This window comes from Dufourea novaeangliae, unplaced genomic scaffold (genome assembly GCF_001272555.1).
Source record: "Dufourea novaeangliae isolate 0120121106 unplaced genomic scaffold, ASM127255v1 scaffold65, whole genome shotgun sequence".
Classification (NCBI taxonomy): Eukaryota; Metazoa; Arthropoda; class Insecta; order Hymenoptera; family Halictidae; genus Dufourea; species Dufourea novaeangliae.
The window spans coordinates 2,466,100-2,479,718 of NW_015373961.1; the positions used below are offsets into that span (position 1 = coordinate 2,466,100).

Below are 13,619 nucleotides of genomic sequence, written 5' to 3' on the forward strand. Positions count from 1 at the left end.
GACTCGAGTACACCCGATCTAACAACGAGAATTCGATAATAATAATATTTATTTATAAACGGGTTATGAACGATGATGAGTGCGACGAACTCTGCTCCGCTTTGGAGAATCTGCAGCAAGTCTCAAAGGTTTTCATCCTCATAAATTTGTTTTTTTTTTTGCACGAAGCCGAGCCTCTGCTTAGTTTCTGTTTACTCTGTTTTGATTGACTCCAAAGGGAGAGCCCCTTAGTGGTGAGAATAAAGCGGTTCGTGTCGCATTCATCGAGGAATCACTGTACAAGTATATGCAAGTCTAAAGGACATACGAAAAATTTAGATATGCAATAATGCGTAAGAATATACCAGAGTTTGCAAACACTTATAGTATTATACAGACAATTTAACAAAATTTCCTTTTATATCCTTTTTCTTGTTTTTGTTTCAAACCTGATTTATAATTTTGTTACTTATATTCTCTCTGTACATGGATACCAAAGTGCTTATTGTCCATTCAGTAAATAATAATAATAATAGCCGTAGTGGGAAATAGCGAGAGAAACGTGAACAAATTTTGAAATCGGACGAGGAAACTGGATACACAAACGTTCTCTGCTCGGACGTTTACCCGTTCTTCGCGCCACCAGTGTGTGCGCTGATTGTATATCCGGCTGTTGACTTCGAAAATACTGAAACTCGATCCAGAATACTCGGGTCGAGACTGTCCTCCCTCCAAGTGTTCGTGAAACCATGCACATTAATGTGAAAAACGCGTGTTCGTTGTTCAACGATGGTCCGTTTCGATCGTGACGATAAGGGAGGCACGCGACAACGCGTGGAGCTAATGAAATTCACGAGTAGATTGTCGTCGAATGGAAAACAGTCGATGAACTTTCACAATCGTATATATCAGCTCGAAACATTTTTCACGAAAGTTGACATATCGCGTCACCGCGAGTGGCGGTGCTATCGAGAAGTTGCGCGCATAAAATGGTAGAGAATGCCTAGCTATGTGTACGGCCGCGGCTGATCGAAGCGTGGAAAGCCATCGGAATCGATCGCTCCACCTCCGCCCGTCACGTTTCGTCGATGGAAAGGGACGTTTCTACCTACGTCTCCTGTTCGCAAAGCGAACCGAATGAATAATGAGCGAAATCGTAGCTCGTCACCGTGGCCAACTAAAAATGAATGTGCTTCTTATAGCGTACAGAGGATATATCCATACGAGAAACACCAGATGTGGAACAGGAACGTCCATGCACATGGACAAACCTGTCGGTTGACGTTGGAAAAATTTCGCACAGCGGTCGAGAATGAAAATTTAGTAGCTGAACAATAGCTTCTGTTTTCCGAAAAAAACTCAAATCGACTCATCATTAACTATGAAAGATTTGTTCAATGAATTATTGTTCTTCTTAGATACGTATTTAATGCTAGGGATATCGAAAATTGTGTCGTCAGGTAGTAGCAATGAACGTTATACGTGGTTCATTGCAACCGAGACGGAAAAAGAAATAAAATGAATATAAATGGGATCGAGAAATTCGGTTCCCTTTCGATTGAAGTATTGTCGAGGTCGAACATCCTTCCGCTATCTAATGAGTCGTGCTTTCGAAAACGTTGGAAAAATTTTGCACTGTGGTCGAGAATGAAAATTTAGCAGCTGAACAATAGCTTTTGTTTTCCGAAAAAACTTAAATCGACTCATCATTAACTATTATTATTATTATTCTTCTTAGATACGTATTTTATGCTAGGGATATCGAAAATTGTGTCGTCAGGTAGTAGCAATGAACGTTATACGTGGTTAATTGCAACCGAGACGGAAAAAGAAATAAAATGAATATAAATGGGATCGAGAAATTCGGTTCCCTTTCGATTGAAGTATTGTCGAGGTCGAACATCCTTCCTCTATCTAATGAGTCGTGCGTTCGAAAACGACTTTCATCGAGTCGAGAATGACGTCGTAGCCTGTATACGATTGTCCAATGAGCGCAACCGAGCTCAAAAAAACGACCACTAAGGGACGTTCCGGAAAGAGAAAACGGTCACATTTTCCGTGCGATTGCTGCTCTCGCGATACCGTGCTTTCGGGGTTTATGTGAGAGGAGGAAACACGGAATGCCGGAAATCCAAGAACCTCACCTCTATGTTTCCGTCTCGAAGCGACAGAAAAGGATACATACCTACATATATATATATATCTAACGACCGCACTAACGGTGCTCGTCTACGTGAAATACGGCAAGTGGAAACGTTTTATCGAAACTATTCGGAGGGCTGTTCTTCCGTAATCTCGCTCCGAAATAGCCGAAACCATGCGTGTCTTCCTTCTTATCGGGAATATGCTGAACTCGCAGCTGTTCGCCAGTCCTAAATTTCCCCATCGCAACAGGAATTAAGTTCTGGATACGTAAATCGAGTGTTTAAGTGTCTCGGAGAAAATATTACCAGGATTATATTAACTCATATTTGTTTCAATAAAACTCGATTTAATTCGGCGGTGATCGTGAAACAACGGTTTATATTCGAGGCGTAGGCGGAACCCGTGACTTCCAACGATACGTTCCGAAGTAAGAGAACAGTTCGTCGCTCTAGTTCTTAATTGTTCTATCTCCACTAGTTTCTAAACTGAGAAAAATGAGTTCAAAATATTACGAAGTTTAATATTACTGAAGCAGGAATTTATTACAATATTTAACAAAATTTTATCTCATTGTAAATTTGTATTTGTTGTTAGCATTTGGAGACACAATCATAAAAAAAGGTTTTTAGGTTGAATTTTCTTTGCATTACGGTGAATTTCTATTCTTCGGACCAATGAGACGCACGTAAATTGGTTAACTAAATTTTTTTCTAGAAGTGTATTAGAATGATTAAAAACTGGACGACCAATTCTTTTCACCAAAGAAGCTAGATTTAACAGTTAGAGCACGTAACGATCTAGAGACTCTATCGTAACGGAAATTGGAGATTAGGAGGAGCACCCAGAGAAAAGAAAGCAGAGTAACGTAATAAACTGACACAGCAGCGACAATGATGCGGTATTAATCACGCTACCGCGAAACAAGAACCGGGAGTGTCCTTAATCTCATCGTCCGCTATACCGGCCAATATCGTTTTTGTCCGTCGTCTTTCTTCTCCAGCCACTCGTGGACTGTCCAGATCGATGACAGTAACTTACGTTTCTCGGTTCTCTTTTTCATTTACGCTATAACCGCGTTTTCTCTAGGTATCGTAACTTGTACCGTCGTTGTGGAAAAAGGAAGACAATTTCCCGTGGCGATATTTTTCCGCGGCGACGGGATCGATTTTTACAACGGTGTCGTTAAAGGGACAGCACCTTTCCGTGGATTAGGACGTTCGCGAAATGATGCTCGTGCCACGAATTTCAACGAATATCCCACTTCACGGAAATGTTCTCTTCTGGCTGCAATTTTTCAAAAAAGCTTCACCGACATCGCGACCATTCGTTCCTACGTTCTTCTTTTTTTTTTTTTTTTACGTTCATGTCGTTATGTTAATGTCGTTGCGTCGTACTTAACGTGAAATTTTTATGGAAACGCTTGCTGCCCGCGGCGATAATATTTTCCGTCCCCCGATAGCCCTATCGACTTTTAACATCACGCCCGTTTAAAGCGGAGTTAGTTTTTGTCCAGGGTGCACGATGTTTCTGGACATCCAATTTCCTTCTGAACGACTAATCTTTATAAAATATTTGTTTTCAAATTGTGTCTCTGAATAAAGAATGTAATTTAACTCTTCGAGGCACACGATTTTAAAGAAACTAAAAAACCTGGTTGCACAGAATTTTTTTTAATATAAAAAAAAATTATATAAAAATAAAATATTAAACTGTATTACTATGAGTAACTTCAAGTTTTCGAGGTGGGTTAAAATATATCCCACCATGCATAAAAAGCTAAGCTAAAGGTGGGACAGTTTTTAACCCACCTAACCTTAAAGAGATAAATAATTTCATTAAAACAAACCAATTCTTTACATGAAATATTCAAAACTTTGTTTCGATTGAAGTATTATATGTTTCAATTCAAAGAATAGGTGCCTCGAAAAATGTACGCACAAATTTAAAAAAAAATCAGGTTATACACAATTTAAAGGATGATACTTAGACAGTTAAAAAAACAATCAAAAATTGAAATTGAAATTTTTACAGGGTTCGTCACTGTTCGGCATCGCGTACCGTTGTAAAGCTTCATAATAGAGGGGCATTGTTTCGCGTAATAAGAAGGTTCCAGGGCGTTGCAACGGACTCGTAAACGTCCATGGAACACGCGTGCTGCACGACCAGGGAGTGTATTTCGCATTTTCCACTCGCGTGGACGATTAAGTCATTCACGAGGAACAATTTTCGCCGGCGGCGGCGTGTACCGTTACCGAAATTGCATCCGCTTTTATTGGTACGTAATTTCATCCGGAATGGAAATCGGACGGATTGAATCTTGTGTTCCTCGCGTTTCCCTCGAATAAAACTTTCATCGGAAAAAGCTGTGAACGACAGCCGATGAATTCTGTCGCTCCATATCTTTCTGTGTGCTGTATTCGTTTAAAGGAACCGTCTCATGAAACGCCAAAATTCTTCAATCAAATTACCCCAACTAATATACAGGTTGTCCGATTTAAATCGATCCATTCGAATATCTCTGAAACTGCTGATGATATTAAAAAATATTTCAGACAAAAGTTAAATGGTATTTCAAAATCTAAATATTTCTTAATATCGTCAATAATTTCGGAGATATTCAAGTGGGTCGATTTAAATGAGACAACCCTTATAAATAGTAAATTCAAATGTTTTTTCACACTATCTCTGACGATTCATAATTCCGCCCTAAACAACAAAGTAATGGGAATATAATATTTTTTCTCCTAGTAGGTTGTTCAGCTCGTCGGACAAGAAACCGACAGAACATTTTCAATTAATTTAGCAGAACCGCCGAAACTACGAAACGGAGCAATTACACTTAACGTAGTCGCAAGCTGTCGCTTCGTGTCGTAGTAGAAACGGTAACGCTGGATCGAACTTAACGATCGAGATTCGCTCGGTTTTCGCACCTGCGCTGTTCGTCATTACACCGGATATACCAGGCTCCATCTGCAAATCGATCGAAGAAACGTTTATCAAGATCCGAACCCTTTCATCGATCTCGTCGACGACATTCCTCTTCGAGAACGAATCAATCGCCTGACGAGTTTGTTCTCCCAATTTCACATTCAATTTTACGCGACGTTTCTCCGTTCAATATTGTCCGCCTTCCCTTTTGTACAGCTCGAATGCCAACCAGTACGCTAACAATCAGCAGAACATCGATTCAACGATGTTCTTTAAATTACGTTGCTCTTTATTGCTCGAGGGGGCGAATGGAGCTTGCATACTAATCCTTACGGCGTTCGAAAGTTTTCTGTCGCGACGATTACAAGCCTTAGTAGACCGTTACGTTAACATTTCCGTTTAACGATCTTCTCGATCCAGTTCCATTCGCAGGGATGTTAAAACACGAGAACCGAAAAAAGACGAATTCGCTACGTTCGAGGAAAAGCCGTCTTTGTTCCGGAAAATCTCGTTCGACGACTTCCATCGGGGGGGGGGGGGACACTTGGAAGGAAATCCTGTTGTCGTATCTCTCGAACGCTACCGTATTCTCGATCGTACGATTTAAATCCCCCGATCCTCTTTTTCGGAGCGTTTAAAGGTACGCGTCTCCTTTTCGCCACGTATCGCATTTTCGGTTCTTCTTTCGGTAAAAACCGAGGCGAAACGCGGCGAAGCGGAAACACGATCGAAGTGATCGAATACGCACGGTAATTCCGAATGAGAAGCGTCAGCGAGGGGACGATTAGGATTTGGCGCTATGAAAAATTATTGGCTGGCTGATCTCGAGTCTGGTTGCTTGAAAATATCTGGACCGGAAACAATCCGCAATTCTCAGCGCTACGATACGAACAGGTCAGTCGGAAGAATTTTCCCTCGGACGGTCAGATTTCACCGGAGTGAAATATGCTCGTGTATACCAGACGCGAAAGGAACCGCAGATAAGAGGGTGGTCCATTTTGTTAGTCGAATTACCTACCTTTTTTATATTGTAATCCCATATGGACCCGTACACTCAAATTATCAGTTATCTTTTGATACCTATATGCATAATCGCAGAAACTGTGGTCAATTATTGAACTTGTATGTTTGATCGATGATCAATGAGTTAACCGACGTGTAGCAGAACGGATCCAATGGACGAGGAATAGGAATTACAGGTGAACGACCAGCAGAGAATCGTGTATGGTCCGTCCACACGTGACAGAGAGTACGGTAGTGACTCGACGCAACGTTAACTTCAATTAATTTTCATATGGACAATTTTAAAATGCTCATAATTTTAGAAATTTTCTCTTAATCCGAACAAATAGGACTATATCTTCATTTATTTTTCAAAGTTTTCAATTGGATCCTACTATTACAACATTGCATTTCTTTAAAACAATTGCAAAATAAATTGTGAAAAAATATTTTTTAGGTACTTTCATGTTTCCGCTATAAACACCCACAATGCTTATTTTAATCAGTTGGTTATTAGTTCAACGGTAATGAATTATTGAAAAAAATTGACATATTTTAAACAGAAAACCTCGACGTCGCGAGGATGACGTGAAAGACGAAACGAAACGAGAGTCGCTACCGGCTGGTACACGGTAGCGTCGAGGCCGGGCAAGGCGGCCCGTCGAAGATTTATGGAAATTGCGATAACGAGAAACACGCGACTCCGTATGAACACCGAATTCCGATATCTCTGTTGTGTATACACGATATACGCATTGTGTGCGGCGTCACGCACGACTCGTTCTTTTGGCGCAACTATCAGCTGCAACCATCCTCGATTTAACCAACGAATAACCACACGGCGTTCCGTTTTATCTTATACAGGGGCACGATTCACACGAGCCTACAGTAAATTATCGATGAATGTTCGAAGTTACTACAAGACTATTAAGATTAGGGGAGACCTAGGCAAATTGTAACACAATGAAAATTTTCTGAACGACAAATTTGGCAACGCAGCAGGATGCCAGAGCGGGTTGAAAATATTGCTATCGTCGGTTTCATTGCAACAATCGATCATCAAGTGTCTGCTTTGTAGCCACAGGTTAGATTTTTATTATTTGGAGCACGTATGTAAATATTGTCCTAGCACTTTTAATTGAATTAACCACCATCAGAAACCGTTTGAATTTTTTTGCTTCTTTGTTGCAAACGAATCATTACGCATTGGTTTATTATATTATGTACGCATTCTAGTAATTTAATGTTTAGTTTCTCGTTTGCTGAGACAAAACGGAAAAATTCAAGATCGGGGTAATTTGTAACAAATTGCTTGGGGCAAAATGTAAGATGTTACTACTTATCCTGCTCTAAATGGTCATACAGCAAACTTGTTATTTTCTGAAATATTAGTTACTTTCAAGATGAGAACGTACAAGAAAAGGTTCTACTTCCAAAGAAGATATGAAAATTGCAATGACAGAAATATTGTTTGTATCTGTCAGTGAATAAGCAATGATTGTTTAATCCATGTATATCAAATGTTTAATAATGATATGCATTTTCATTTATATTTTTTGTAAATGTTGTGAGGAAATCACTTTTGAGAAAAAATTGTGAACATTTTTTTGTTACAATCTGCCCCGGTCTCTCCTAATCGATACTTCGAAACATTAGTACAGTAAATCATCGATAAGTATTCGAAGACTCCTCGCCACTGAGTATTCAGACGTTATCCCCACAATTGGGTGTTTAAGTGGTTCCACAGGGGATATTCCAATGGTGGGGATGACTTCTGAACACTCACTGCCGAGGAGCCTTCCAACACTTATCGATGATTTACTGTATTAACGTTTCTCAGACGATCTCAGAATCACCCTTGAATAAATGAACTCGATTGCTTCAACCTTATTTCTCGGAAATATAGTCGAACGATTTTTCAAATTTACCCCGTGATACAGGATGAAAAACCGGTATTACACGTAACTCCGATGAAGATTATTCCGTCGACTGTCACGCGAGCGAGACATTAATTATGCGGTTTCACGATACGCACGACCAACGCCGCCTCAACCCTTGTGATTCGTGAGATCGATTTCTCCCTTTGGTCGACGAAACAGGTGCTCCCGCGTTTTATACGGATCGGAATAACGATAAGCTGTTTCTTCCGTGATTTAATAACGGTAACCGAGCATTAGAAAAAACGGGAATTCACGAAATCAGATGTGTCGTCTGATTCTTGTTAAACTGATTCCCCTTGTTCGGCACAAGATAGGGGAGACCGAGTCTGATTGTCTATAGGGGGTAGGTTGAATAATTGTTAATAACTTTGCAGTGACGTGTGCTCTACCGCGGACAGATTTATTCTAGATACAAGTCACTTGCACTGTGCCATTTAATCACTTCAGACACCTCGATTGTACGTTGTTCGAGAGTTATCAACGTTTGTCAAAAAATTGACTACATAAGTAAATATCTTCAGATTTTATGATTTCAAGTTCTATATAGTTACAGTAGAATAAATTTTAAAGGTATATTTTATAATTGGTTTGTTAGACGACCTATTGAAACAGTATTCTTTTTATAGACTAATAATTTAAGATTATGTGGAGTAGTCAAGTAAAAGTGATCGCCAGACCCACCAGACAAGCATGGAAGGTATTAAAAAAACATTAAAATACCTTAATTGTTATCACATTAAGTCAAGTTTAATCATCTAATCAGATATCGAAATATAATAATTGTTATAACGATATTTCTCCCACGTAATGTATTAAAAATCAAACACTGCAAAACTGGCTTATCAGCCCCGGTCTCCTCTACTGACGTTTACGTTAGAAACGTTCAAAAACTCTGAAAACGCTATAGAGAACCATGAAAGGGTATGGTATAGCAGTGGCGAATCTCTGACCAAAAAAAAGCAGTATTGACAATGAAAAGAAATCGTCGGTACTCACAATACGTTTCGCGCATGAGTCGATCGATGGTATCCTGCTTCAGTTTACTATTCTTCTTGCCCATGTTTCCTCGGAGGGATTCCTTCTTGTCGGTGGTTTAACGCGTCTATCGGCGGTTCCAAATGGTTTTTCTCGTTCGAACTCCGAGCAGTCTTACCGTTCCCGCCGCATCTTTCGGATTCCTCGGAACGGTACCGCGGGATTCCCGTATATGCTCGACTTTGTCCGTTTCGAGGCGCACGGAGAACGAGACAGACCGCGTTCAATGTGTCGTGAAACGTTTAAGATCGTCCAGAAAAGCACACGCGCGATCGAACGAATGAATTGAGAGTCAAATTTAAGTAGAGGAACCAACGGGATTGGATCCCAGTGGCTTTCGACTTTCTCCGTCGACTGGTCTCCCCGGGGAAAAAAAGAAAGCTTTTCTCAAGGTTACGTTCGAGCTTTTCCTCGAGTTCCCGCGAGAAGAACTTTTCTTCCGGCAACTTTTCTCTGTCGGCCGACAGACTCCTCGAAAATGTTGCTGGCAGTCTATTGAATTTGCAAGGTGCGAATCCACGCGCTTTCTATCGGTTCGCCTGGGGATATCTCGTGCATCAGTCCGTCCTCAGTAGGCGTCTGGAAAAGGCGACTTTGCGTCGATTCGTTGCAGACGTTGGTGTTTCGCTTTTGTTTTCGAGTTCGATCGCGAGACTCGATTCCACGTTTTACTCGCGATTCAATTTCTGTTACGCCGCTTCGAAGACAGATCGTGATCGCGAGGGATTCCTTGACGGTTCCTCGACATTCGAATACGTTTCAAAATTCTGCGTGCTTCGATTCTGTTCATCCTTTGTTCACTTTGCTAGCCAATTTTGAAATCTTGTCGCGCGTATGACCAGTCGAACTCTCGATCGCGAACGAAAAAATCATGTTTAAATACGAAATTTGGGGGACGTAAACTGTACTATGTTATCACTAGACTGTGGATTTTATGCATTTATAGAATATCCGATTGTTTAAAATTCAATACAGTAGAAAATTTCATGAAATTTCTTCTTTATACAGACTCCTCTCGATTATCGTCCCGGACAATAATCTAATCCGCGCCGGGACAATAATCGTATAGGGAGAAATGCTTCCGACCCTTGTAAATTCGTTTTTTGTCCAAACCTCGGCAATAAAAGCGGAGAGGCAACAAACTCCACCCCTCCTCCCCCAGTGGTGGGGATAACGCCTGGACACTAATCGAGAGGAATCTGTATTTCGAACCCTTAACAGGGTAAACAAATTTGTCTATACGTCCACTTCCGAGAAATCAGCCCATAAAACTCTGTATTTACAGAAACACCCGCAATCTTGTTATCACTTCTGTGCTAACAAGCAGATAAAGACTGTTGGACATTTGACAGGAATTAAAGTACGTTATGAGCCGTAAAGTTCGTAACTCGAAAACGAGGCGTATCGACATCGTGCACGCCATGAATTGGTAACTCGAAAGCATTCGTGTCACGCCTTTCACAGGCCATTACGGGGGACTCGAAATGTCACCGGATTTATTAACTGAATTTCCACGGCTGCAGTCGCTGATTACATTTTGCAGCCGCTGAACGAAAAGCGGAAACGTCATTTCAAGATATACCATTCCTCGAGGTTATTGCGTATTACAAGCCTGTTAATTACTCAACGAAACGATGCGAGGTAAATGTAATTGGTGAACGTTATCGAAGGTCTTTGAACGATTTTTCGAGCATGGTCGACGAAAGATGCATCGAAGAATTTCATTTAACGTCTCGACGGTTTATCTTGGCGTGGCGCGGAATGGAAGCTGAATTCCAAAAGTCAGACGACTGGATCTCGTTTCACGGAAAAAGAAACACCCCGTGAGAAACGGCCACGACAAAGGCAAAGAAACGTTTGTCGTTGATAAATGGTCCGAGGAACGGAAACTGTAGCCCGCTCGCGAGAGAATTAACACGGAAACCAATTGTTCCGAACTTGGAACTCGATCGACTATTAAACTTCGGAGTATGGCGGTTGAAAGGAGCTTTTGCGGAATTTTGCGAGATTAAAAAGTATCCTTCGTGGAACTAGTAACTATTGTGAGACTGACAGTGCTTTTTTTTGGAAAAAAAAAAGAAACAAACGCTTGGATGCTGAGCAATCGTTTGCAACCGGAAGTTCCTTTTGGGTGAAAGTCTGCGCATGAACGTTCAAACTTCGAATCAAAGATATGGAAACTTGCAACGGTTCGACCGTTCTAACACTGGTTCCCGGCTATTACATTAATCTCGCTGCGAATAATTGCTTCGTTACTCGTTGCATTATTCACGAACGTTTCTCTGTGTAGGATAACCAGCCAGGAAACAGCGCGAGGGCAATCCATTTGCGATCTCCATAGTCGGACTACCTCGGCGTGCAAAGGAAAGAACGTATATACGAGAGGTTAGGAATGCTTTGTACTCTCTAGACAGAGGTTAGAAATGCGAAAAAAAAAACAATGGTCGACATTCCTCCCTGTCTGGAAAAGACGAGGCATTAACGTGTAGATGCACAGTGGTCCAGAATCAATATTTAGCAACTCAAATGATCCAAAGTAAATTCCTCTTATTATCCAAAAAAAGTCACATTAACTTATTATTAACTATGGAAGATTTGTCCCCTGCCTTATTGTTTCCCTCAAACTTTTTCGTATCATTAATCTCACTTAAAAATAGAAAAAGGAAATCTCGAAAAATTCATACTTTCATGAATATGTGCAGAATACTTTTACTTATACTATTACCTTTTATTGTATGTCCACTTTCATTTAAATAAAATGATAAGTTAGGATATTTTTTATTGTCTAAGTTTCTTGTAAATTTGGACTCAGGACCACTATGAGCCGTTTCGCGTGTTCGCGAAAGGGATGTCCTGTTTCATCGTATTCCGCGATTCCATCGCGCAAGAACACATCAATGGAAAAGAGAACGATTCTCGGTGGTGAAATCGAGCTTCATTGGAACGGGCGAAAGTCGAACGATTTCCAGCCAGCCGAGGCTCGATCGTATCCTTGACCCTCGACGACCGTGACAAGCCTTTCAATATCGAGATTGCGAACAATCATTCGATACTTTTATTCGATTCCAAATTAGCTTCGAGAAATCTCTAGGATGACGCGTGCCGCCTCATTTCACGGCTAAAAGCATCCGCCTACACGAGAGCTTTTAACAGTAAACGGATGGAAGCCGCGGCTAAATTGAATGAAACTTTCCGCGAGAATTTTACGATCCGATTAACAAATTATTCCATCGAACAATGGAAAGTAAACTTTTATCGGTTAATGTAGAGGAAACGAATTGAATTTTCGCCAGTAAAGACTGTAATTGCTTGCCCCCGCCCCCACAATAAAACGGAATTTCTGGTTATCGCGGGTAAAGCAGTGGATTCGATCGGAATGCGAATTTCGATGTGAAAGTTTCGCGTTGAAATTTCGCTAAAGCATGCCGCCACTGGTGGATGGAAGAAAACGAAAAACAAAGGACCAACCGCTCGCAATTATATCGATACTTTGAAAAAATACCGGTCCGTTCGCGCTTGAACCTAGAGGAATTCCACTTATCGATCCGTCGGTGTTTCCGCTACGGTGTATACGTGCAGTCCATTCATAAGGCGAACAAGTTATCGACGCGGACTCGATCCGATGCACCGCCAGACCGATCACTCTACCGTTCTACTCGAGAAGTGGCAACGAGGAAAAGTGATATCGTCGTTGATCATTCCACAGTTTGGTTTTTCGTCTACGGGATCCTTCCAACCAAACAAGAAGATCCCCAAATGTATAGTGAAAGTAAGGAACGTCAAAATTAGGAATGAATTCAGTAAATCATGGATGAGTGTTTAATGGCCATATGGGGTTGAAACAAATATCACTGGCTTCAGAATTCGAAGCTCTATCACTGTGGTAAACCTTATACATGGGGACCTTTCCTTGTTAATGCTGAAGAGCCTCCGAACACTCATCGAAGATTTACTGTAGGTATCTAGAATTCGCGCGAAAAAGCAAAATAAACGTCGGTGGAACATGCTAGCTTTTTTGAAACGTCCGGAAATTCGTTGAAACGGCCCTGAAGTGAACAATTGCACGGTGGAATTCTGATTGTTCGGTACTGTAACTCCAACGCTATTGGATTATCGGATATTTCCGGTCTATTGGCCGATATTCCCAGACGTAAAGGACGACGGCTGTCTGCACTTGGCACGTTGCTTCGTCGCGGTTAATAACGGGAATCGTTCGAAATTTAATTCTATATCATTTGTAATAAATTCGAGGGACTTTATAAACGGTACCTTGGAAAGGATAGAGAAGATAGATAGGAGCTTCCCGAAAATGAGAATATCTTTACCGTAACTTCGCTGCGTGAACAAATGCACAGGGACCTGCTCGTGGACAATATTAAACACGTTTACGGGCCCCCAGTTCTCGGCGACGAATTTAATAGTCGACGAAGCACGCCTTGTGTCTCGCGATTGCGTCGTACGAACCGTGATAAGCGATAAGACGAAAGCAAATCTCGTGTCTTTTGCTCGACGAGCGTTACAAGTGAAACTCGCTGGATTCGCTCGAGCGGAAGTACCGTATTGCGCACTGCTTCGTTGAAGATCGTTTCG

General features: G+C 41.2%; 1 protein-coding gene across 1 annotated transcript in view; it reads right to left on the reverse strand.

Annotated features, from left to right (window-relative positions):
- LOC107186474 (frequenin-1) overlaps positions 1-9,054 on the reverse strand; it is a 33,149-nt gene extending 24,095 nt beyond the window's left edge. Inside the window, exon 1 of the mRNA XM_015574337.1 lies at positions 8,991-9,054. Coding sequence (XP_015429823.1) covers positions 8,991-9,054 — 64 coding nt within the window. The remainder of the gene's footprint in view (positions 1-8,990) is intronic.
- Between the last annotated feature and the right edge of the window lie 4,565 nt (positions 9,055-13,619).